This window comes from Triturus cristatus, chromosome 10 (assembly GCF_964204655.1).
Source record: "Triturus cristatus chromosome 10, aTriCri1.1, whole genome shotgun sequence".
Classification (NCBI taxonomy): Eukaryota; Metazoa; Chordata; class Amphibia; order Caudata; family Salamandridae; genus Triturus; species Triturus cristatus.
In genome coordinates this window covers 416,732,593-416,756,672 of record NC_140593.1, presented here as the reverse complement: position 1 = coordinate 416,756,672, position 24,080 = coordinate 416,732,593, and the positions used below count along the sequence as shown (strand labels likewise).

Genomic DNA, 24,080 nt, shown 5'->3' with positions numbered 1-24,080 from the left:
AAAGGAAAAATACATTTTAAAAGTTGTTACTCGGTGGCAAATGCACTTTAGTACATTATGAAACCTCTATTAGTCAATGCACTGCAGAGGTCTCTGTGTAACCACCAGAGAGCCACAGAATTAAATCTTGATTAGTGCAGTGGAGGACAGTAATGTGAATTTTTAATGCTACGAGGTCACAGCCTGTGACAGAGCACTGGAAGGAGGAATTTAGGGGCCCATTTGGATAGCGGGCGGACCGCCACCGCCCGTATGGCGGTGGCGATCTGCCCGCTAAAAACCACCGCCCACTCCAAAATTCCGCCCCCACCACATTACCATGGCAGGGGGGATCCCGGCGGTCGGAAAGACCGTCCGCCGGTTTTCCGCCCGGTCGCAGAGTCGAAAAGCAGCTAACATGGTGGCGGTGTCAAGGAGACACCGGCATCCATATTAGCATACATGCGGGGATGTGTCTTTCCGTGGCGGGAAAGGTAGGCGGTTTTTGCCATTGGGGGCCCGTAGCAGGCCCCCAGGGATTCTGGGGGGTGGGGGGTGCACATGGGGGTACCCCCTGCAGTTCCATGCACAACATGGCAGGCACCCGCGGTGCCTGCCACGTTGTGCAAGGAAGTGCATGACATGTCTTCCTGGCATTGCGGCGGGCTGTGCAGAGAACACCGCCCACCGCAATGTTAGGAATGCAGGATGCGCCCGCCAGCGTGGCGGGCGCATCCTAATGTCTGTAATGGGACCCCCGCACCGATGGCAGGCGGTCCCATTCCCCGACAGAATGGCGGGCAGACAAAGTCCGCCCGCCATCCTAATGACCCTTTTAGTTTTAATAGACAAATTTTGCAGGATTGCTTAAAATTAGAAAAATCCCATGGATGGTGTATGTGGCGAGTAACTTACGGGCTCTGGTGAGGCCTGAACTATATGATAATACTTCTGTCATAACTCGCTCTGAAGGCAAACGGGTGGAAACCGCTTTTAGGGACAAGCTGGCATCAGAACGAGAGGACCCTGAGCTAATGAAACATTCCATGCGTCATGCAATATTAGTAAAAACTGTCAGCTACATAGAACCTTATTTGACCTGGAATATGGCACGTCATCAACGCCGCATATTGATTCACATCAGGTCAAACTTATTTCCCTGTCTAATCCCTTTTGATCATGGTTGCTTTACGAATTCAAACGTACCCCTATGTAATTGTGGTAACATATCGATCAATGATACATTACATGTTATGCGCGGTCCAAAATATAATAATTTGAGGCTTACGTTTTTACGACAAATTTTAAAACCACTGACTCTTACACAAGTTAGGCAGGCCTTACTGTTTTTATAGCTGTTAAACTCTCCCTCTATTTGCTTTTTTCTTGAGCGCTGTTTGATGGGGGTTTTAAATTAAGACTTTGATTATTAAAAATCGTATGTTATTTTAATGACTTGACTTATGATTTTATTTGTAAAATCGAATAAAGACGACGACAGAAAGCACTGTGAATAGGTAAGTCATTATTTTATACTTGCATTACACACAGTGGTGTAAGATAGAATGCTGAAAAACGTGCAAATAGGTGTACAATAAAATGGTGCTTCCAAAATGTAGATTTTAGTGATACCAGAGCGTATGTAATGCAATGGGTTTTTTTTACGTAACTGTCCCTACAACACCTCTTTAGGGGTACAAAGGGCTGTGTAAATGCAGTTAAAATTAAAAGCAAGCACTTTCCAGCACAGTTGTTCACTCTTTGCACTTCCACTCAAAAAAACATATCTTTGTCACCACAAGACTGTGGGGAGATTTGATCAATTAAAGTCAGAACCGCTCCAAAGCATCCTTTACACTTGCAGTTTAACTGATAAGGCACATTTGCATTTCATTGAGGCAAGCAGCTGATAACGATCTAAATTAGGCGTCCCAGGACAGCTGTTTTTTTCCAAAAGGAAAGCAAACGTTTTGTATTGCAGGGACAAGTGAAGCTGGGGAATGCGCGAACCCCTTCCCAGGGCTCCACGGCCCCCCTGGGGGTCGTGCCCCACAGATTGAAGACCTCGTCTATAGGCACTAACTTGCTGACACCGGCATTGTTTTGGTCAATAGAACCTTTGAGCTAGCTGGTATTCATAGGAGTGTTAATGTTATCCCATTAACAGGAGATGCTGCTATTTGCATTTGAAGGGCCATCTCAGCTATCTCACCCACTGGGCTGTTTAACCTGTGACTGCCTACAAGAAAGAAAAAAATAAAGGCAGAAAGCCAGGGAATACATTTAATTTTGCATTTCGTTCTGCGCTATGGCACCTCAACATGAAATAATATCTATTTTTTTCCAGTCAACAGCATGCGGCATTGTAGGGCTGTAGTTTTACTTTTGTATTTATATAGCACTTACTAACCAGGACGAGACAAAGTGCTTTTAGGTGAGTAGCAAGCTACTCCCGAACCCAATGGTGGATTAGCAGAGAGAAAATAAATTGTTATTGGGATTGGTAGACATGCAAGTCTGTTAGTTGGATGTAAGGATTATGGACGGATAAAGGGGGTAAGTTTCGAAAGGGTTATTTTGAAGTTCGTAGTAGTAAAGAGGTTATATAGGGAGATGTGGCTTGCGTGGATCCCCCAACGTTTTCTTACCCAAAATCCCCTGCAAACCTCAAATTTAGCTATATTGAAACATTTGGGGGTGGTTCTCTCGGACATACCGGCCATTGCCTGGGAGCGTAACCTAACACCTGTGTGGGAGCGGGTTCGCGCAGACCTTAAGTCCTGGTCCCGCATGCCCCAGACACTGTTTGGCAGATCGGCGATATAAAAAATGGTAGCACTCCCCCGACTTCTCTACCAGCTGCAGAATCACCCGTACCCGATCCCACCTCGATGGTTCTGGCTGATGAATTCTGTGCTTTGGCAGTTTCGGGGGGGGGGGGGGGGGGGGGGGGGGGAGGTCTGATATCCCCGGATCTCCTCTCGTATTATCAGGCCTAGCAACTGCTGGTCCTGAATGAGTGGTGGTCCGGCAACAGGGGAGACCCGGCATACGTACTGGAACGCTGCCTTATGGGGCATCACACGCTACATACACTTTTGTACTCGGCGCGGCTGCGGAGTGAGCTGCCATCGGCCACGTGGGTGGCGTTTATGGTTTGGAAACAGGCGCTGCGGCGCATGGGCTGGTGGAATGGCCTGACTCGGGAGACCCCATTGTGGAACAATGGGCGCCTGCCCCACTGGGCGGCCCTTCCGGGGCTTCGGGATGGGACACCATTGGTATCTCCACCCTGGGATATGTTCTGAGGGGTGGAGATACCAATGGCAGGATCTCCAGGAGGAGGTTCATATGCCCCAGACACAATTCTATCGATACTTGCAGTTACGCCACGCACTGTCCCCTAGCCTGCAGGGTCTGGAGTCTATACCCGATTTCAGTCCCATTGAAGCAAAAGTTTTTATTGGGGGGGGGGGGATGGGGAGCTACAGGAAACTACGCTTCAGAAACTCCAAGGAGACTGGGAGGCAGATGTGGGCGTGCTGAAGGAGGAGGATTGGACGGAGGCCCTGGCATCCCCGCGGGGGTGGCCATATCGATACGGCTCCGCCTAGTCCAGTTCAAATACCTTCACAGGGTTTACTTTACTAGGACACGGCAGTGGCGGGCGGGGTGGACTGCTTCCCCAGAGTTTCTTCGTTGTGGTCGGGATGAGGGTATGTTTATACACACGGTTTGGCAGTGCACATCACTAGATCGTTTCTGGAGGGGGGTATTTGCATGTCTCTCGAAGGTCCTGGGCTGGGAGCATACACGTACACCGCAGCTGGCACTGCTACATGTCATGGAGGGGGTGGGTGGCAATGCCTACAAAGGACATCTCCTGCTTCTAGGCCTTACACTGGCCAAACAAGACATTGCTAAGGTGTGGAAGCCGCCGCGGGACCCTCGGTGGCCGCCTGGAAAATGGTCTGGACTTTTGCATGGGGCTGGAGCAACCCATCTTTGTGGCCAAGGGGTGCCCGCGCAAACACTATAAAATATGGAAACGATGGGCGGACTACCGGGCATTTGGCTGGAGCCTCTGGCGATGGTGGAGCCTTTGTTGCCAGAATAAGCTCTTGGGCCAGTATAGATGGAGGGGGGGGGGCAGGGGGGGTGCGGCCTGGGTTAGGACTTGTCGATCTCCTCTTAATGCTACGGACAAGACTGTATGGACTTAGTGCGCTCTTTAGGGGGGAGGTTGGGGAGAGGTGCAACATCATTTTATGTTCTCATGTACTGTTTTGACGATCCTGCAAAAGTCGATTGCTGTCATGGTTTTATTTGGTTGATTTGGCAGATGACTCTGGTGTGCAGAGCCCTGCGCAATATATGCAAGTTGACAAATAAAATATGTTTTCAAAAAAAGAAAAGTCGGAAAGTATGGAGTTATCTTCAATAAATTGAAACATCTGGGTGAATGCTGCTTTTTCTATTAGTTTGCCGAAGAATGGAACCTTTACAATAGGTCCGTAGTTGTTTGGGTCTTGAGGGTCCAGATTGGTTTTAACAGTTTTATTATGGGATCGAAACCCCAACATGCAAACTTCTGTTAGCTAAAATGGCTGGAGGTGTTATACAGGACATGGAGCCACTTGTCAGCTATCTTTTAAAATTTGCCAAAGTCGCCCTCTCCATTTAAAAAAATGCTTGTCCTGCGTAAAACCAAAAGTAAACTCTGCTCACATATTTTGTTAGGGTTCACTCTATCCATCAGATCATGCATTAAAACAAGCATTTGCAATGTGGATTTTTTTCTTTCTTAAGTGGTGTGGAAAGTTTCATGCCAAACTTCACAATAAAGGTACAGCATGAACAGCTGCAGCGCAACCGTTGCTAACACAAATAATAAGTTAAGGACAGGTGACAGCCGCAAAAAGAACATCACACAATCTTCTTCGCTGACACATACAGAACAGGTACAACACAGGTACCTAACGCACTAAAGAGTGGGCGAGAGACGTTAAAGGTCTGTAGCATAATTTTCGTAAACGGAAACATACAGGATGTACAAAACTCCTGCAAGAAGCCGTCAAGTACTTATATAGGGTGAATGGTCCACTACCTCATGTAGTATGGTTAATCAGAGGGTTCCATGTTTTGCACTGGGAAACATTCAAGAAAACTACTGTTCACTGGTTGTAAAGTCTCCTAATTATTGGGTGGCCTAGTGTGGGTGAGGTTATGACACATAAATCGACATTTATTTTCTCCCTTTGTTAAACTGTTAGATCTATATTAAAATTCTTGGTGAGCGACCACAAAACGTTTCGTACGGAGGTCTCTTTACCACAAGATTAAGAACAGGAGGCCAAGCAACGGACACTTCTCTTTTTCATCAACTTGTTTTAGTATTTGACTATTGCCCTTGTGGGGCCAAGTGTCTTTCACAAGAACATAGGTATCTTTAAATCCAATGCCGTGAAACAATCCTTGCTTCTTAGGTTTGTTCACAAGCCGCGGAAGGGGGTGGGGTGATGGCGTTTGCCTCGCAACAGGGTATTGGCTAGGTTGTTGGTATTCAGCTTGTTTCCTAGGACGAGTCATCATAAATAGCAGCATGCACTATGAAATAGACTGTGCCTATGCTGCTACGCCAAACTAAACTCCAAGCACCAAAATCATCTCGTGTCTTGCTGCTAGCCCCAAAACCATAAAGGCAGTGGTAGTGGGGCGCGCCTGTCGGTCCTATAATTCTCTGCAGCCCCATCAGTGTTGCATAATGGCAGAAAAGACTGAGCCATGGAGGCTTAAAGGAACAGCTCTGGCCTCAGCCTAGACCATCCGCTCTTCTGCAAATGTCAGTAACTGACACTTAATTTACAGCTGAGGTACTAACTCTTACATAAAAAATAGTGTATTTAGGATTGTTTCACTTTAGCACCTTTAATTAAATCAATGTACTGAGCGGCCTTTATGAAAATCAATGAACAGCACCCTTTCTGCTGACAATATTATTACTAACTCAAGAGGCAAGTCAGTTGTCTTGTTTCCTTCAATATCATCCTTTTCCCTTTGTAGATGGAACAACGCACAAGAAAGGTTGTTGTAGAGTGTGCATCCAGAACTATTTTAAGATGCTCTCAAATGTGGTGATCATGGAAAAGGAGGTACAGTGCACAAAAGTAATTGCCCAGGATCACCCCGTTTGGTCAAATATGGATGATGGGACTGATACTAGAATTCATGATTACGCTGTGCTATTCAGATCCTGGATCCATATTGCATTCTTCCCCTCTTCTCCCCAGATGAAATTGCGTTAGTCAGCCCAGAAGCAGGTTGGTTGTCTTATGCCTCCTATAGAAGGCCCTTACTGTTGTCATAGTTGGATCAAAATTATGGTCTTTTAAACCATAGACAAGAGAGGTTTTTGTACAGTGCATATCCCAAACTAAATTATTTCAAGTTGCTTTAAAATGTGTTGATCACTGAAAAGAAGGCTGAGTGAAGAACAGGAATTGTCCTGAATTACACAGATAGGTCAAGCTGGGAAGTTGTGATTGAAACCAGGGTCTCTGGATAAGGATGCCACAACTAGTAAAGTCCCAAGTCCCAATAAAAGCTTCTTACTGACCAGAGCATGTTGTGCAGGGGAATTCAAATGATTCTTTTTGTTTTTATAAGATGGGGAAGAGAGTAGAAACACCCCTCTTCGTAAACAGCTACACATTTGGCAGAAATAGTTGAAGCATCCCTCCTCCAGAGGACAGGTACAGCTAAGTAGCACCAGCAGGTACAAATAGGGCAACAGCAATGCAAGCTATAGTTACTCAATGAATATGGGCAACATGGCAATAGCAAAGCCAGTTTTCCCCACTCACAGCCTGCTATTAAAGCAGTCTTTCATTTCTTCAGAAAAGATCCACCATTTCATCGCTGATATAACAAAGACGCTTAAGTCATGATTTACATGTCGATTTCAGTAATAGGTGCTTAAATCACTGAAGGGAATGTATAGGTCAGAGGTGTTCAAACTGTGGGGCTGGACCCCCTGGGGATCCATGGATGTATTCCCAGGGGATGGGCGCAAATGCCTCAGTAAGAACTTGTGAATAAAAATGACCGGAAAGTGCCAATTAGTTCACAGAGTTTCCTGGCAGTCTTCACTTACGAGCAGCAGTTAAACGGCATGGCAGGGACAAAGACATGATTAAAAAGAGCAAAATATTCCATAACTATTTTGTTCTGTTTTTTCACCTTCAGGTAACTGCAGATAAAATAACACACCCTAAATGAAAAATAATTTCAAGTTAATAGTTATGAAACCTTAATTGGTTAATGTAATCACTGCATATGTCTGTGTGTGAGCCCAAAGAGTCACAGAATTGAATCCTGGTCAGCGAAGTGGGGAAAAGGAGCTTGTGCATATATAGTGCTACGAGGTCACAGCCTGTAGCAGACAGCACTGTGAATATGTAATCATTATTCTTACTGTATTACACACAGTATAAGAAATTCTGCGATAGAATGGGTTAGTCAGATATCCCTGGAATTATGCGTCAGGTGAGCACCAAATAAAGCAGCAGAATTGACAAAATTGTGGAAGATAAGGCAAATTATGCAGCATACTGCAGCACATTTTTTGATAGTATTCATTATTTTATTGCACATGGTAACACCCTTTGGGCAAGGATTTCTCATCATTATCACCAGTTTAACAACAAAATACAGACATAAGCAAATGAAAGGTGAGCAGTTAACCTTTGTGAAGGGCCTTCATCTGCCTGGGAACACATCGCCACATTTTAGTAACTTTCGATTCGTTTGAGCAAGAAATTTCATTTTTTTTCCAACTAAAATCTGCAGTTTGTGCACCAGACAATGGATTGGGTGGCAGATCCATAATTATGCAAAAAGAATCCACAGAAGTGCATAATTCCAGTGGCTTTGGGTTTAGTGTATAAGATAGAACAATTGTTTTCAAATCATATATTTAGTAATAGGTAATCAGACTGTACCTGCCGCAAGCATTTCAAATTAAAGGACACCCTCCAGAACTCAACTCACCCTATGTCACTAATAATGAAACTTCAAGTGATCCATCAATGAAGGCTTATACTGGGTCCCAAGCAGCCCTTACATTAACCAAATGCACCCATATACATTTCTTTCAGGTAGCAGGTACCTTGGTGAGAAGGCCTATTTCTTCTTCCAGCAGAGTCGTGTTCGGAAGCAGAGCCCTGGTCATCCAGCACCTTGGGCTTCAGAGTAATGGTCCAGGAGAAAGAAGAAAAGAATGGGCTCCATTGATAACGTAAAATACATGGTTAGGAGGAGTAGTGGGATCTGGGGCTATTTTGTCCATCTACCAATAGGCAGACATAGATCTTTCTTAGAGAGATGACTTGAGGAAGGTGGCAATTTAGAAGGGCTTTTTAATGCAAGGGCCAGCACTGCCATTAATGTAGCATGTGCTGCGACACTAGGACCAAGGATGTGAGAGTGCCACTTCATCCCAATTATGACTATCTTATTAGCAAAAAGTGGAGTGGAGGCCCAGTTTCCTTACTACTATTTGGCCCAAGTCACCCCTGTTGCACGGGCCCCAGCACCAGGGGAGGGGAGATTTGGGGCTTTGTTCCCCTTTTCGTATTACAGAAAGAGGCACACAGCTTACTTTGAGCACGAGGCCTAGGAGGAGTAGCTCTGTGTCATGTGCAGAGGACTAAGCCGGTTTCAACGGGCTGTAGGTATCACAGGTGTTGCAGTGGCACAGAGGCCCAGTGGAGTGCAGGGCAAACTAAACCCCAATTATGGTTGCTTTACTATTCTTCCTTGTTTGCATTAGGGCCCAGCACACTCTTGCTGTATCAGTGTTGCTTTTGGCCATATACCATGGGCCCAATGGAGGTGAATATTGAAGCAGAGACATCTTAGCTTCAGCCTCAGAGAGATGACAGAAGGAGTATGGTGCAAGATCGGGGCCCATGTTTTTAATTAAAAGCAGAGGAGATAGCCTGTTTCCCAGGACAGTAGCTGTAAGTAGTGAAGAAGGCAACGTGGCACTGGATCACAGTGACAAAGGGGCCCGCTGCATCGAAACCATGACTATCTTACTTTCCTTAAGAGGCATTGGGCTTAGTTAGCATTCGTGCTAAGGAAGCTATTGCTGTAAAGTGGGGGCAACATGTGGGAGTTCATTTTTTCCTGAAAGGGACAGTTTGTTTCAGGACTGGAGTGATAGCAAGCATGGTAGGAAAAGCAGAGGCAGCCTGCTACTCAGGGTTACAGCAATGATTAGGGCAGCAGGTCAGGTACATTGGGGCCCAGGAGTGTGAGGGGGCTCACAACACCTTAATTATTTGGGGTAGAATTATCTGGTTTCGTGTGACATATTTGCTTTTATAATGCTCACATTTAGTGCCGAATTTGAGCTACAGAACAGTGCCTATAAAATTCTCATACTCCCAGCCTCTTGCACTCAGCTTTACCAGTCCCGCTCTCTCAAGTCCAGGTATAAAGTCTAAGAGGGGGTCCAACTTTAAAACATTTTCCTTTGTGGGGTTCAGAGCAAAAAAGTTGGAAAACCTGTGGTATAAGTGGATGAGTGAGTGAATAACCAATTTCTGACACCATTCGCACCTAGCTGATATTTCACGTCAGCACTCAGCAATATCCTGCTGCTGTCACTCTGAGACAGGTTTGATTTTCCTTGTATTAAGAAGTTGCAGGAACCTATAAAGATGTTTTTCTTTTTTAAACAAACGTGGAACTTATGGTATAGACAGGCACACAGGTGCCAAACTCTCTGTCCTGTCATACAACCCATCACAACACAGCTAACGTTGCTGCCAGGTCATCACTTTACATGAACACGAGCGACTGTATAACGTGTGCGTAAAGTATCCAGTGCCATGAACAGACCCTCCAGCAAAAGAACATACAATTATTTGACTACGCCTAATCTGGCCGCCACTGCATAACACTGAAACGCCTATTAATCCGCCAAAGACTATTGTTTACGAAAGCTAAAGACACGAGAAAAGTCAAATATGTAAAGGTCGCGCATTGTGACGTCATGTCAGATGTTCAACATGCACGATGATGTCATGAGATATACAAGGTCGTTCCGGCTCCAAAGTATGTCCATCAGTTTCGTATGATGCAGTATTCAAAAAAGGTAAAAGGAAAAAGGAAGCGATCACTCACCTGTGGTTGAACCGTGGCGTAGAAGGAAAACATCTCAGTGACAGGATACTTGACACCTCAATAAACTTTTAACTGGTCTAAATCTCCAAAGCGCTGCCCCCAGACTTTCGCAGCGCTCCTAGCGGCAGCCAGTCACGCAAAATGGCTTCTAGTGGCAGCCGCTGACGTTTTACCGCTGACCCGGTGGTGTTAGTACGCAAGCACTTCCGGTTGAGCTGACTGTCACGGACACGGACCATTACTGTATAAACTAAACATCTGTTGGGGAACGGCTGATCGTTTTGGTTTCGTTATTCGTATGGTCTCTAAAGTATGACTCCAAATTAATTGAATTTTGATACTGGGTACAGGGCATGTGTTTTTGTACACTTTCTGCTTCCATTATGTTTTTTTATTAGGCAGAAAGAGGAAAGAAGCGTCAAATGCTAAACACGTAAACAACCACGTCCTATGGGAAAGGGTGCCTATTTTTCTCAAAAGCGTAATGGTTGTTCACACTTTCTTAAAAAAAAAACCTTTGGTTTACGTCCTGCTGCTAGTTTATCGGCGTTTGCGTTTTCAGGATATTTGGCACCAAGTGTTGTGTAGTGTATGAAGCGAGGACTATGCAGATGAATCTGAGTTCGTTTAGGTGGAAGTTGAACTGTAGTTAGTTACTATATTCGTAGCCCCTTTTTTAGGTCTCGCCTGAGCCAGCGCATGCGCTGCTCTGTGAGACATTTAGTAGGTGGGTTTTCAAAGTGCTACCCACATGGTTTTGCTGGCTACAACAGGCTCACAGCCCTTTGATGCTCTGCTGACATCTCCCTGCTCCCTTTTCGTCAGTTTCATTGTGGCTCCTCTATTCACCCCTCCCTTCTCACCCAGCCCTTTGATGCTCTGCTCGCATCTCCCTCCTTCCTTTTCCTCACTTTCATTCTGGCTCCTTTTCCTCAGTTTCATTCTGGCTCCTCTGCTCCTGGCATTCCCCTCTGCTCCTCGCATTCCAGCATTCCATCCCTCCCTTCTCGTCCAGCCCTTTGATGCTCTGCTCACATCTCCCTCCTCCCTTTTTGGCACTTTCATTCTGGCTCCTTTTCATCAGTTTCATTCTGGCTCCTCTGCTCCTTGCATTCCCCTCTGCTCCTCACATTCCCCTCCTCCCTTTTCGGCCAGCCCTTTGATGCTTATAACATTGTGTTTCTTTTAGGGCATTAAACATAAAGGATGTTGGAGGGAGGACCACCGGGGAGTCAGGAGGACCACTCCGGGGCACCTTCCACCAGCAAAGTTATAGCCGAGCGCCGCTGAGAAGCCTCCTAGGAGAGGTCTTTCTCCTATGATCGTACTAGGCCCAGTAACACCACCACACAGGACTCCGTATCAGTTGCTTATCTAGGTACTTTATCAATAGTAGCACATTCGAAATATTTACAGGGGGATCGAGAGATCCAGAAAGAGTCTCAATGTCTTTGTAGGGACAGGGTAGCGGGACAGTCTTAGTACCAGCCTGGTACGGGGAAGCTCTGCGCCAGACCTTGCGTTAGGCCGAAGGTGGCTCCGGGTACCGGAGCGGCAGGTGCTGGACTCAAAGCAGCTCAGGCGTGGTCCTGTTCCCCCTCGCTAAGCCGCACGAGGTCCCCTGCACCTCGAGGCTCCTCCATTTTGGATTGTACGTGACTCTGCGCACCAGCCTACGTGACCCCGCTCAACCCGGCCTCGGTCCCAGCGACATCAAGGCGCCAACCCCTGGCCAGGGGGGTACCACGTGAACACTTCCCCACTTCCGGCGGAGGGCAGTATCGATGGGACCCCCAACCGTCCTCCCACACCTAGGTGCGATCGCCCCACAGCTCTCTGGGGCCTGGCGCCTCTCCTGCTGGGTGCCTGGCCGCTCCCGACCCGGCCTCTCCGCCCCCCGGGCGCAAGGGTCCGGACATCAAAGGGCTCCAGACCTATATCTGGGGCGACCCTGCAACAAGACGGCATTTGTATACCGGAGTCAAGAGCCCTGCTGATCGGATCGCGGCTGACCCTACGGAGAAAGACTCATCCTGGAACCACGCTCTGAGCCCTGCTGACTACGTCGCGGCTCCACCGTGCTTAAAGACCTTCACGAGCCTTTGGGGCCCTGCTGACGCTGTCGCGGCCCGACCTTGTTGAACTTGCCATCAGAGCCCAGCTGACCTCGTCGCGGCTCGACCGAAGCGGACCTACCACCGGAGCCCTGCTGACTGTGTCGCGGCTCGACCCAAGCGGAACTACCACCCGAGCCCTGCAGACACCGTCGCGGCTCTCCACGTCCGAGCTGCTTTGAGACCAGCACCTGCCGCTCCGGTCCCCGGAGCCACCTTCGGCCTAACGCAAGGTCTGGCGCAGAGCTTCCCCGTACCAGGCTGGTACTAAGACTGTCCCGCTACCCTGTCCCTACAAAGACATTGAGACTCTCTCTGGATCTCTCGATCCCCCTGTAAATATTTCGAATGTGCTACCATTGATAAAGTACCTAGATAAGCAACTGATACGGAGTCCTGTGTGGTGGTGTTACTGGGCCTAGTACAATCATAGGAGAAGGACCTCTCCTAGGAGGCTTCTCAGCGGCGCTCGGCTATAAACTTTGCGGTAGGAAGGTGCCCCGGAGTGGTCCTCCCAACTCCCCGGTGGTCCTCCCTCCAACATTTGGTGGCCAGCGACGGGATCCGAGCCAGACGCAATCGTACAGGCAAGTAACGCACCCGCTGCCTAACCAGACGGAAAAAGAAAGAGAACCATGAGCAGCCAAGAAACAACCGTGGCCGCAACCTTCCAGCCAGAAAGGCTGGAAGAATACACCCACAAAGAACTGAAACAATTCTGCAAGGACAAAGGGATCCCAACCACAGGATTGGGCACCAAGGAAGAAATGCAGAAAGCCCTGAAAGCCTGGGCAGAATCCGAGGCCACTCCACCCCGAGCCGAAGGGACCTCGGCCCGGGACAAAAACCTGCCGCCGACCATAACCCCGGCAGATGGGGGGCGAAGCATCCCGGAAGCCGGCCTATCCCACGAAGAAATGCGAGAACGGGAGAGGGTCCAGACACACGAATTGGAACTCGCACGACTCCGGCTGGACGGTGAACTCCTGCTAGCGGAGAAAAAATTGGCCTTGGAGCAACTACGGCTGCAGGAGGAAATCGAAGAAAAGAAACGCCATCGGGAACTAGAAGAGAAGCGGCTAACCCTCGAGCACGAGAGGGGCCTCAAGGAACTCAAACTGAAATCCAAAACGGGGGAGACCAGCACCCCCGGATCCCGGGACGCGCTGCCACTGACCGAGCCAAAGGTTCATATCCCCAAGGATGTCGTCAAGGAGTACTATAAAAACGACGACATCCAGCAATGGTTCCGAGCATACGAGGTAGCCATGACCTCCCATCGGGTACCCCGGAAGGATTGGGGTGCCGGCCTATGGGGGAGGTTCCTCAGCGAGGGCCGGGATACCCTGCTGCAACTCCCCGACGCAGTGATGACCTCGTACGACCACATGAAAGAGGCCCTACTCACCCGCTACGGACTATCAGCCGAGATGTACCGGCAGCGCTTCCGGGACTGCAAGAAGCTCCCCGGTACCACATGGGTCGAATACGTGGACTTCTTCAGCCGAGCCTTTGAAGGGTGGATAAGAGGGAGCAAGGTCACCTCGTACAACAAACTGTTCGACCTCATTGTCTGGGAGCACCTCACCAACAACTGCTTTGTCGAACTAAGGCAACATCTCCTTGACAGCAAGCTGACCAAGCCCCGGAAGCTCGCCGCCGAAGCCGACCGATGGGTCAACACCCATGTCCCCCGGAACCCCTTGGGGGACTACCAACGGAGTACCACGGGACCTCCTCGCCAGCGGGGCGGAGGAGGGGGGTCCCACCGCAGTCGAGAATTCCCGGCAGGGCCGCCCCGAAGCCCACCACAAGGCCAAGCCGCCAACCACACATCCCCGACCATGGTCCGTAGGGGGACCCCCATCGCCAGGCCTGGACCCCGACCCACAGTGACCTGCTTCGGCTGCCAACAGACAGGCCACTATGCGAGCGACCCGGCCTGCCCCGTGAACCGACGAAACAGGACCGCTGGGCCCCCTCCCCGACAAATAGCCGCCGCAGCCCTGGGGGAAGGAGAGGAAGAGGAGGAAAACCGCGACGACGGGTCCCCCGAGTGGGAACCGGCTGCCATGTCACTCGTATGCCTGGGCTCCCGAGAAATGGTGCCCCGAGCCTCCATCCCGAGCAACACCCAGAAGTACCAGCAGTGGGTCACCATCAATGGACAACGGGCCGAAGCCCTCCGGGACACTGGGGCCAGTGTGACCGCTGTCCGCTGCCACCTGGTGATCCCCGAACAGATCCTGCCGCATGTCCTATGCCCTGTCCGGACCGCGGACAACACCGAAAGCATGTGCCGGATGGCCCGGATCCCCTTCGAGTGGGGAGGAGTGTCAGGCACCCTAAAAGTAACTGTCCGCGACGACGCTCCAGTGGACTGCCTCCTGGGGAACGACCTGGAGAGCTCCCCCTGGGCCCAGGTGGAGCGCCTAGAGCACCTGGGGATGCTAGGGCTGCCCGAGTGGGCCTGCGCCATCACCCGGTCCATGACCGCTGTGAGACCGGCCTCGTGGCGTGGGCCCTCCCGACCAGCCAGTTACACTACAACCACGCCGAACCTCGTGGACACGGCCTTCCGGCTTCCGTGGACCAACATCCCGAGGGCCGATCAGATCCCCAACACGCATGCCTGACCGAGGGAGAGCGAAACCCCCCAACCCAGACCAGACCGAGAGGCACCGACCCTGTCACACCTCTGGTCTCTTCCCCGAGGGAGGTTTCGATCGACCACCAGGCCCCCGGTGAGCGGGCGCCTCGCCTGCTGGGCGTCTGGAGTCCCTCCCGGACACACCTGAACAGATCAAGGGGCCGAGCGACAGGAAACCCCATGACACCGCCCCCAGGCACCAGACCCCTCTCCGCGAGGACTCCGGACTTCAAAGAGGAGGGGGAGTATAACAAGGGGTGCTGAAGGGACGGGAGGTAGAGAAGACCTGGACTGACGAGAGCCTGCGGACTTGGTCGCGGCTCGATCGCTCCCCGAACAGAAGAACGCTACCCGAACCACCTGAGCCCTGCGGACGCTGTCGCGGCTCCCCGAACTCTGAACCATCTGAGCCCTGCTGACGCTGTCGCGGCTCCCCGAACTCGGAACCATCTGAGCCCTGCTGACGCTGTCGCGGCTCCCCGAACTCTGAACCATCTGAGCCCTGCTGACGCTGTCGCGGCTCCCCGAACTCTGAACCATCTGAGCCCTGCTGACGCCGTCCCGGCTCCCTGAACTAAGACCCTCCGGTGCCTGCTGAGTGACTCGCGGCCCGCCCCTCCAAGAGAATCGGCAGAGATCGCCGAGAGAAGCAACATCCCCTCAGCTCGAGGATTGAGAGCTGGGCGCCGGATACCTCGCAGAGACACTGAAAGACTGTCCCGCTACCCCTTTTTCCCCCCCATCACAAAATCGCTGCCGCTTGTGGCATTAATTCTGCACCTGCCTGCCGGATCATAAAGATCCCTGATAACCATCGATAAAAGCATATTCTCTTACAACGAATTACTGTGTGGTGTCCCTCTATCCGATGAAGAAAGTAAGCGTAGCGTGTGCGATCCTAGGTACGAGACCCTTCCAGGAAGGGCCTCCCTGCTCTTGCTCGGCCTAGCTCTGGGAAAGGTGGGCCTCAGGGTGGTCAGGAACACATTCCGCAGCCTCCCCGGGGAACGCCTTCCAACATTTGGTGGCAGGCGACGGGATCCGAGCCAACACCTAGAGATCGTACAGTAGACGGCGTACGCACTACCAAGAAGAATGGAAGGAGAAACTTCCCTAGGTGCCGCAGGCACCAACCCAAGCACGGCATTCCAAAAGGACCAGTTAGAATCTTATACGCACCGAGAACTGAAACAATTTTGCAAAGACTTTGGAATCGCTACCACCGGACTAAGCACGAAAGAGGACTTCCAGGGGGCATTAAAAACCTGGGTCGAGGCAGAAACTCCCCGGACACAAACAGAAGGAGAGCCTCCCAACGAGCCACGAAGCAACCCGGGGAGGAACGGCGCCCCCGAGAGGGGCCTATCCCCAGAGGAACTAGCGGACCGAGAAAGAGATCGCAACCACGAACTAGAACTAGCGAAATTAAAAATCGAAGGAGAGCTAAAACTGGCTGAGAAAAAACTGGCGGTGGAACAGTTACGCCTACAAGGAGAACTAGAGGAAAAGAAACGACAGAGAGAACACGACGAGAAAAAACTCCAACTAGAGCACGAACGTAGCCTAAAAGAAATCGAGCTCAAGGCTAGGAAGGAGGAGGGCCGACCTTCGGGAACACAACCCATCTCCTCCACCGTGGAACCAAAGGTCCACATCCCCAAAGATGTGGTTAAAGAATACTATAAGAACGATGATATTCAGCAATGGTTCAAGGCCTACGAAGTCGCCATGACCTCCCACCGAGTCCCGCAGAAAGACTGGGGGGCTGGGCTGTGGGGCCGGTTCCTGAGCGAGGGGAGAGATACCCTGCTGGACCTGCCCTCCACCGTGATGAACTCCTACAGTCACATGAAAGAGGCTCTAGTAGCCAGATATGGGCTCACCCCGGAAATGTACCGGCAACGGTTTAGAGACTGCAAAAAGATACCCGGTACCACCTGAGTGGAGTACGTAAACTTCTACAGCCGGGCCTTGGACGGATAGATCAAGGGCAGCAAGGTCTCCACCTTTGAGGAGCTGTTCGACCTAATCGCATGGGAACACTTGTCCACTAATTGCTTCGTGGAGCTGCGCCAGCATCTCCTGGACAGCAAACTCACAGACCCTCGAAAACTGGCCGTCGAGGCTGACTGATGGGTGAACACCCGGGCCTCCCGGGGCCCCGTGGGAGACTACGGTCGCCACAGTCAGGGACCCCCCCGCCAGAGGGGCGGAGGGAATCAAGGCCGGCAACGGGAGCTCCCGGGGGGACCCCCGCTCAGTCCTCCCAGAGGACCATCTCCGCCCTTTCCAGCTCCACCTCCGGCCAGCACCGGGCCACCAGGGAGGCCGGGGCCCGAGTGAGGATCACCTGTTTTCGCTGCCAACAGACCGGACACTATGCCAGCGACCCTCAGTGTCCCCTGTACCAGCGGTCCACCACAACAACCCCGCCGGCTCGACAGATGGCCTCCGTAGCCCTGGGGGAAGAGAGAGAAGACTCCGAAGAATGGGAACCAGCCGCCATGGCCTTGGTCTCCCTAGGGGACCGGGAGATGGTCCCCGGAACGTCCCTGACCGCCAACACGAAGAAGTACCGACAGCAGGTGACGGTCAACGGTCACCGCATCGAGGGCCTCCGGGACACGGGGGCGAGTGTCACGGCGGTTCATTGTCACCTGATCTCCGAGGATCAGATCCTGCCTGGCGCCTTTTGCCCCGTCATATCCTCAGACAATTCTGAGAGCCTCTGCCGGATGGCCCTAGTCCCCTTCGAATGGGGGGGAGTCACCGGCAAGTTAAAGGTGGCGGTCTGAACCTCCCAGCCCGTGGACTGCCTCCTGGGCAACGACCTTGAGAACTCCCCGTGGGGACAAGTGGAACGAAGAGCCCACCTCGAGATGATGGGCCTACCCGAGTTGGTATGCGCCACCACGCGCTCAATGACTCTCCGGGCGCCTCCCTCCGAGGGGGAAGAGCCCATGCCGCTAGACACCGCCACCACCCCCGAGATCCAGAATACACCACCAGAGGCCAACGACCCCCTTCTGGACGAGCCGACCGCTCCCGAAGAAGGGTCAGTGCCTTCCGACCCCGAAACCCTGACCCACCTCGAGTACTTGCCAGAACTGGCCCAGTGGCCCTGCGAAGGGGGCCCCTCCCGTGAAGAATTCTGCCAAGAACAATCCACCTGCCCGTCCCTCATCGGACCCCGACAACAGGCCAAGGCCCAAGTAGCAGGCGACCAGACTGGCACCCACTGGGTATACTGGGAGGACGGCCTCCTATACAGCGAACAGAAGTCGGCCGAGTTGGGATCGGCCCGGGTACTAGTGGTACCCCTACGCTTCCGAAGTCTCCTCCTGGGCCTGGCCCATGATGTACCCCTGGCCGGACACTTAGGCCAAGATAAGACCTACCAACGGCTCGTCACCCACTTCTATTGGCCCAAGATGCGAGCAAATGTGGAGGCCCACTGCAAGTCCTGCCTCACGTGCCAGGCCAGCGGAAAGAGTGGGGGCAAGCGCAAAGCCCCGCTACAGCCCTTCTCCGTCGTCAGTACCCCTTTTGAGCGGGTAGGAATCGACATTGTGGGACAGCTGGACCCCAAGACCGCCCAGGGCCACCGGTTCATCCTCGTCCTAGTGGATCATGCCACCCGTTACCCCGAAGCCCTCCCTCTCCGCACCGTGACGGCCCCCGTGGTAGGCCGGGCCTTGATGGGGATCTTCTCCCGCATGGGGTTCCCCCGCGAAGTCGTGAGTGACCGGGGTACGAACTTTATCTCCCGATATATGAAGTCCCTCTGGCAGCAGTGCGGAGTATCGTACAAATTCACCACCCCGTACCACCCCCAAGGAAACGGACTAGTCGAACGCTTTAACATTCCAAACGGCATCACCCTAAAGCGGTAGTGCCCATCCGGGGTGGAGAAGGCGGAGCGCTCCTTGGCTCCCTCGGTGAGGGCAATCTGCCAGTACCCACTGGTCAGGTCGAAGGTGCTGAGGTAGCGAGCGGCCCCAAGGCGGTCAATGAGTTCATCGGCACGGGGGATAGGGTGAGCGTCCGCTCGGGTGACCGCATTGAGGCCTCGGTAGTCCACGCAAAACCTCAGTTCTGGGGCAACACCCGGGGTAGTCGCTTTCGGAACCAGGACTACCGGGCTGGCCCAGGGGCTGTCGGAGGGTTCAATCACCCCGAGGTCTAACATCTTCGCCACCTCGGTCTGGATGCAGGTTCAGACCCGATCAGGGACCCGGTAGGCCTGGTGTCTCACTGGCGGGTTGTCTCCGGTGTTCACGTCGTGGACACACCAGCTGGTGACCCCGGGGGTCAGGGAGAAGAGATCCGCGAACTGCCCTAGTAGTTGGCGGCAGTCGTCGGTCTGTAGGGCTGTAAGGGCGGTTGACAGTCTCACTCCCTCCACGGATCCATCGGTTTCTTTCGCCCCTAGGGGGTCTGGAAGGGGCTCAGTGTCTTCTTCGGCCCCATCGTTGGTGGCCAGGAGTAAACTTAATTCGGTCCGTACAAAGTGAGGTTTGAGGCGGTTCACGTGGAGAACCCGGAGGGGGTTCCGCGGGGACTGCATATCGATGAGATATGTGACTTGGCTCTTCCTCTCGACCACCTTGAAGGGCCCAGTCCATTTATCTTGGAGAGCGCAGGGTCTCACCGGGGCCATGACCCAGACTTGTTGGCCCGGCTGGAACTCGACCAGCGTGGCATTCTGGTCATACCAGCGCTTCATTTCTTCCTGTCTGGCCTCGAGGTTTGCTTCTGCGAGTTCTCTGAATTTTCGGGTCTGGTTGCGGAGCGCCAAGATGTATCGGAACACATCCGGGGGGGGTCCCCCGGGGGGTTGTTTCCCACCCCTCCTTGACCAGGCTCAGGGGTCCTCGGACAGGGTGCCCATACAGTAGTTCGAATGGGATGAATCCCAGGGATTTTTGGGGAACCTCCCGGTAGGCGAACAGGAGACAGGGGAGGAGGACGTCCCACCTCCGGCGTAGGGGTTCCTCGAGGCCCATGATCATTCCTTTCAGCGTTTTGTTAAAGCGCTCGACTAGTCCGTTTCCTTGGGGGTGGTATGGGGTGGTGAATTTGTACGATACTCCGCACTGCTGCCAGAGGGACTTCATATATCGGGAGATAAAGTTCGTGCCCCGGTCACTCACGACTTCGCGGGGGAACCCCATGCGGGAGAAGATCCCCATCAAGGCCCGGCCTACCACGGGGGCCGTCACGGTGCGGAGAGGGATGGCTTCGGGGTAACGGGTGGCATGATCCACTAGGACGAGGATGAACCGGTGGCCCTGGGCGGTCTTGGGGTCCAGCGGTCCCACAATGTCTATTCCTACCCGCTCAAAAGGGGTACTGACGACGGGGAAGAGTTGTAGCGGAGCCTTGCGCTTGCCCCCACTCTTTCCGCTGGCCTGGCACGTGGGGCAGGACTTGCAGTGGGCCTCCACATTTGCTTGCATCTTGGGCCAATAGAAGTGGGTGACGAGTCGTTGGTAGGTCTTATCTTGGCCTAAGTGTCCGGCCAAAGGTACATCATGGGCCAGGCCCAGGAGGAGACTTCGGAAGCGTAGGGGTACCACCAGTACCCGGGCCGATCCCAACTCGGCCGACTTCTGTTCGCTGTACAGGAGGCCGTCCTCCCAGTATATCCAGTGGGTGCCAGTCTGGTCGCCTGCTGCTTGGGCCTCGGCCTGTTGTCGGGGTCCGATGAGGGACGGGCAGGTGGATTGTTCTTGGCAGAACTCTTCACGGGAGGGGCCCCCTTCGCAGGGCCACTGGGCCAGTTCTGGCAAGCCCTCGAGGTGGGTCAGGGTTTCGGGGTCGGAAGGCACTGACCCTTCGTCGGGATCGGTCGGCTCGTCCAGAGGGGGGTCGTTGGCCTCTGGGGGTGTATTCTGGATCTCGGGGGTGGTGGCGGTGTCCAGCGGCCGGGCCTCTTCCCCCTCGGAGGGAGGCGCCCTGAGAGTCATTGAGCGCGTGGTGGCGCATACCCATTCGGGTAGGCCCATCATCTCGAGATGGGCTCTCCGTTCCACTTGTCCCCACGGGGAGTTCTCGAGGTCGTTGCCCAGGAGGCAGTCCACGGGCTGGGAGGTTCGGACCGCCACCTTTAACTTGCCGATGACTCCCCCCCATTCGAAGGGGACTAGGGCCATCCGGCAGAGGCTCTCGGAATTGTCTGAGGATATCACGGGGCAAAAGGCGTCAGGCAGGATCTGATCTTCGGAGATCAGGTGACAATGAACCGCTGTGACACTCGCCCCCGTGTCCCGGAGGCCCTCGATGCGGTGACCGTTGACCGTCACCTGCTGTCGGTACTTCTTCGTATTGGCGGGCAGGGAGGTTCCGGGGACCATCTCCCGGTCCCCTAGGGAGACCAATGCCATGGCGGCTGGTTCCCATTCCTCGTGGTCTTCGATCTCTTCCCCCAGGGATACGGAGGCCATCTGCCGAGCTGGCGGGGTTGTTGTGGTGGACCGCTGGTACAGGGGACACTGAGGGTCGCTGGCATAGTGTCCGGTTTGTTGGCAGCGAAAACAGGTGATCCTCACTCGGGGCCCTGGCCTCCCTGGTGGCCCGGTGCTGCCCGGAGGTGGAGCCGGAAAAGGCGGAGATGGTCCTCTGGGCGGGCTGAGCGGGGGTCCCCCCGGGAGCTCCCGTTGCCGGCCTTGATTCCCTCCGCCCCTCTGGCGGGGGGTCCTTGACTGTGGCGACCGTAGTCTCCCACGGGGCCCCGGGAGGCCCGGGTGTTCACCCATCGGTCAGCCTCGACGGCCAGTTTTTGAGGGTCTGTGAGCTTGCTGTCCAGGAGGTGCTGGCGTAGCTCTACGAAGCAATTAGCGGACAAGTGTTCCCATGCGATTAGTTCGAACAGCTCCTCAAAGGTGGAGACCTTGCTGCCCTTGATCCACCCGTCCAAGGCCCGGCTGTAGAAGTTCACGTACTCCACCCAGGTGGTACCGGGTATCTTTTTACAGTCTCGAAACCGTTGCCGGTACATTTCCGGGGTGAGCCCATATCTGGCTACTAGAGCCTCTTTCATGTGACTATAGGAGTTCATCACGGTGGAGGGCAGGTCCAGCAGGGTATCTCTTCCCTCGCTCAGGAACCGGCCCCACAGCCCAGCCCCCCAGTCTTTCTGCGGGACTCGGTGGGAGGTCATGGCGACTTCGTAGGCCTTGAACCATTGCTGAATATCGTCGTTCTTATAGTATTCTTTTGTAGACCTTTGGTTCCACGGTGGAGGAGATGGGTTGTGTTCCCGAGGGTTGGGCCCCCTCCTTTCTAGCCTTGAGCTCGATTTCTTTTAGGCTACGTTCGTGCTCTAGTTGGAGTTTTTTCTCGTCGTGCTCTCTCTGTCGTTTCTTTTCCTCTAGTTCTCCTTGTAGGCGTAACTGTTCCACCACCAGTTTTTTCTCAGCCAGTTTTAGCTCTCCTTCGATTTTCAATTTTGCTAGCTCTAGTTCGTGGTGGCAATCTCTTTCTCGGTCCGCTAGTTCCTCTGGGGATAGGCCCCTCTCGGGGGCGCCGTTCCTCCCCGGGTTGCTTCGTGGTTCGTTGGGAGGCTCTCCTTCCGTTTGTGCCTGGGGAGTTTCCGCCTCGACCCATGTTTTTAATGCCCCCTGGAAGTCCTCTTTCGTGCTTAGTCCGGCGGTAGCGATTCCAAAGTCTTTGCAAAATTGTTTCAGTTCTCGGTGCGTATAATATTCTAACTGGTCCTTTTGGAATGTCGTGCTCGGGTTGGTGCCTGCGGCACCTAGGGAAGTTTCTCCTTCCATTCTTCTTGGTAGTGCGTACGCCGTCTACTGTACGATCTCTAGGTGTTGGCTCGGATCCCACCGCTGCCACCAAATGTTGGAAGGCGTTCCCCGGGGAGGCTGCGGAATGCGTTCCTGACCACCCTGAGGCCCACCCTTCCCAAAACTAGGCCAAGCAAGAGCAGGGAGGCCCTTCCTGGTAGGGTCTCGCACCTAGGATCGCACACGCTGCGCTTACTCTCTTCTTCTGATAGAGGGACACCACACAGTAAGTCGTTGTAAGAGGATATACTTTTATCGATGGTTATCAGGGATCTTTATGATCCGGCAGGCAGGTGCAGAATGAATGCCACAAGCGGCAGCGATCTTGTGATGAGGGGTAAGGGGTAGCGGGACAGTGTTGGAATCAGTGTCTCTGCGAGGTATCCGATGCCCAGCTCTCAATCCTCGAGCTGAGGGGATGTTGCTTCTCTCGGCGATCTCTGCCGATTCTCTTGGAGGAGCGGGCCGCGAGTCACTCAGCAGGCACCGGAGGTTCTTAGTTCAGGGAGCCGCGACGGCGTCAGCAGGGCTCAGATGGTTCAGAGTTCGGGAAGCCGCGACCGCGTCAGCAGGGCTCAGATGGTTCAGAGTTCGGGGAGCCGCGACAGCGTCAGCAGGGCTCAGATGGTTCAGAGTTCGGGGAGCCGCGACAGCGTCAGCAGGGCTCAGATGGTTCAGAGTTCGGGGAGCCGCGACAGCGTCAGCAGGGCTCAGATGGTTCGGGTAGCGTTCTTCTGTTCGGGGAGCGATCGAGCCGCGACCAAGTCCGCAGGCTCTCGTCAGTCCAGGTCTTCTCTACCTCCCGTCCCTTCAGCACCCCTTGTTATACTCCCCCTCCTCTTTGAAGTCCGGAGTCCTCGCAGAGAGGGGTCTGGTGCCTGGGGGCGGTGCGTGGGGGTTTTCCCGTCGCTCGGCCCTTTGATCTGTTCAGGTGTGTCCGGGAGGGACTCCAGACGCCCAGCAGGCGAGGCGCCCGCTCACCGGGGGCCTGGTGGTCGATCGAAACCTCCCTCGGGGAAGAGACCAGAGGTGTGACAGGGTCGGCGCCTCTCGGTGTGGTCTGGGTTGGGGGGTTTCGCTCTCCCTCGGCCAGGCATGCGTGTTGGGGATCTGGTCGGCCCTCGGGATGTTGGTCCACGGGAGCCGGAAGGCCGTGTCCATGAGGTTCGGCGTGGTTGTAGTGTACTTTGCTGGTCGGGAGGGCCCACGCCACGAGGCCGGTCTCACAACCACACACACAACCACAACCACACACACACACACAACCACAACTACACACACAACCACAAACACACACAACCACAAACACCCACAAACACACACCCACAACCACACCCACACACAACC

The 24,080-nt window shown here is 53.4% G+C and overlaps 1 protein-coding gene across 1 annotated transcript in view; it reads right to left on the bottom strand.

The window, feature by feature from the left end:
• YME1L1 (YME1 like 1 ATPase) overlaps window positions 1-10,347 on the bottom strand; it is a 406,402-nt gene extending 396,055 nt beyond the window's left edge. Inside the window, exon 1 of the mRNA XM_085631755.1 lies at window positions 10,171-10,347. Within this exon, the coding sequence (XP_085487881.1) occupies window positions 10,171-10,203 (33 nt within the window). The 5' untranslated portion in view covers window positions 10,204-10,347. The remainder of the gene's footprint in view (window positions 1-10,170) is intronic.
• Between the last annotated feature and the right edge of the window lie 13,733 nt (window positions 10,348-24,080).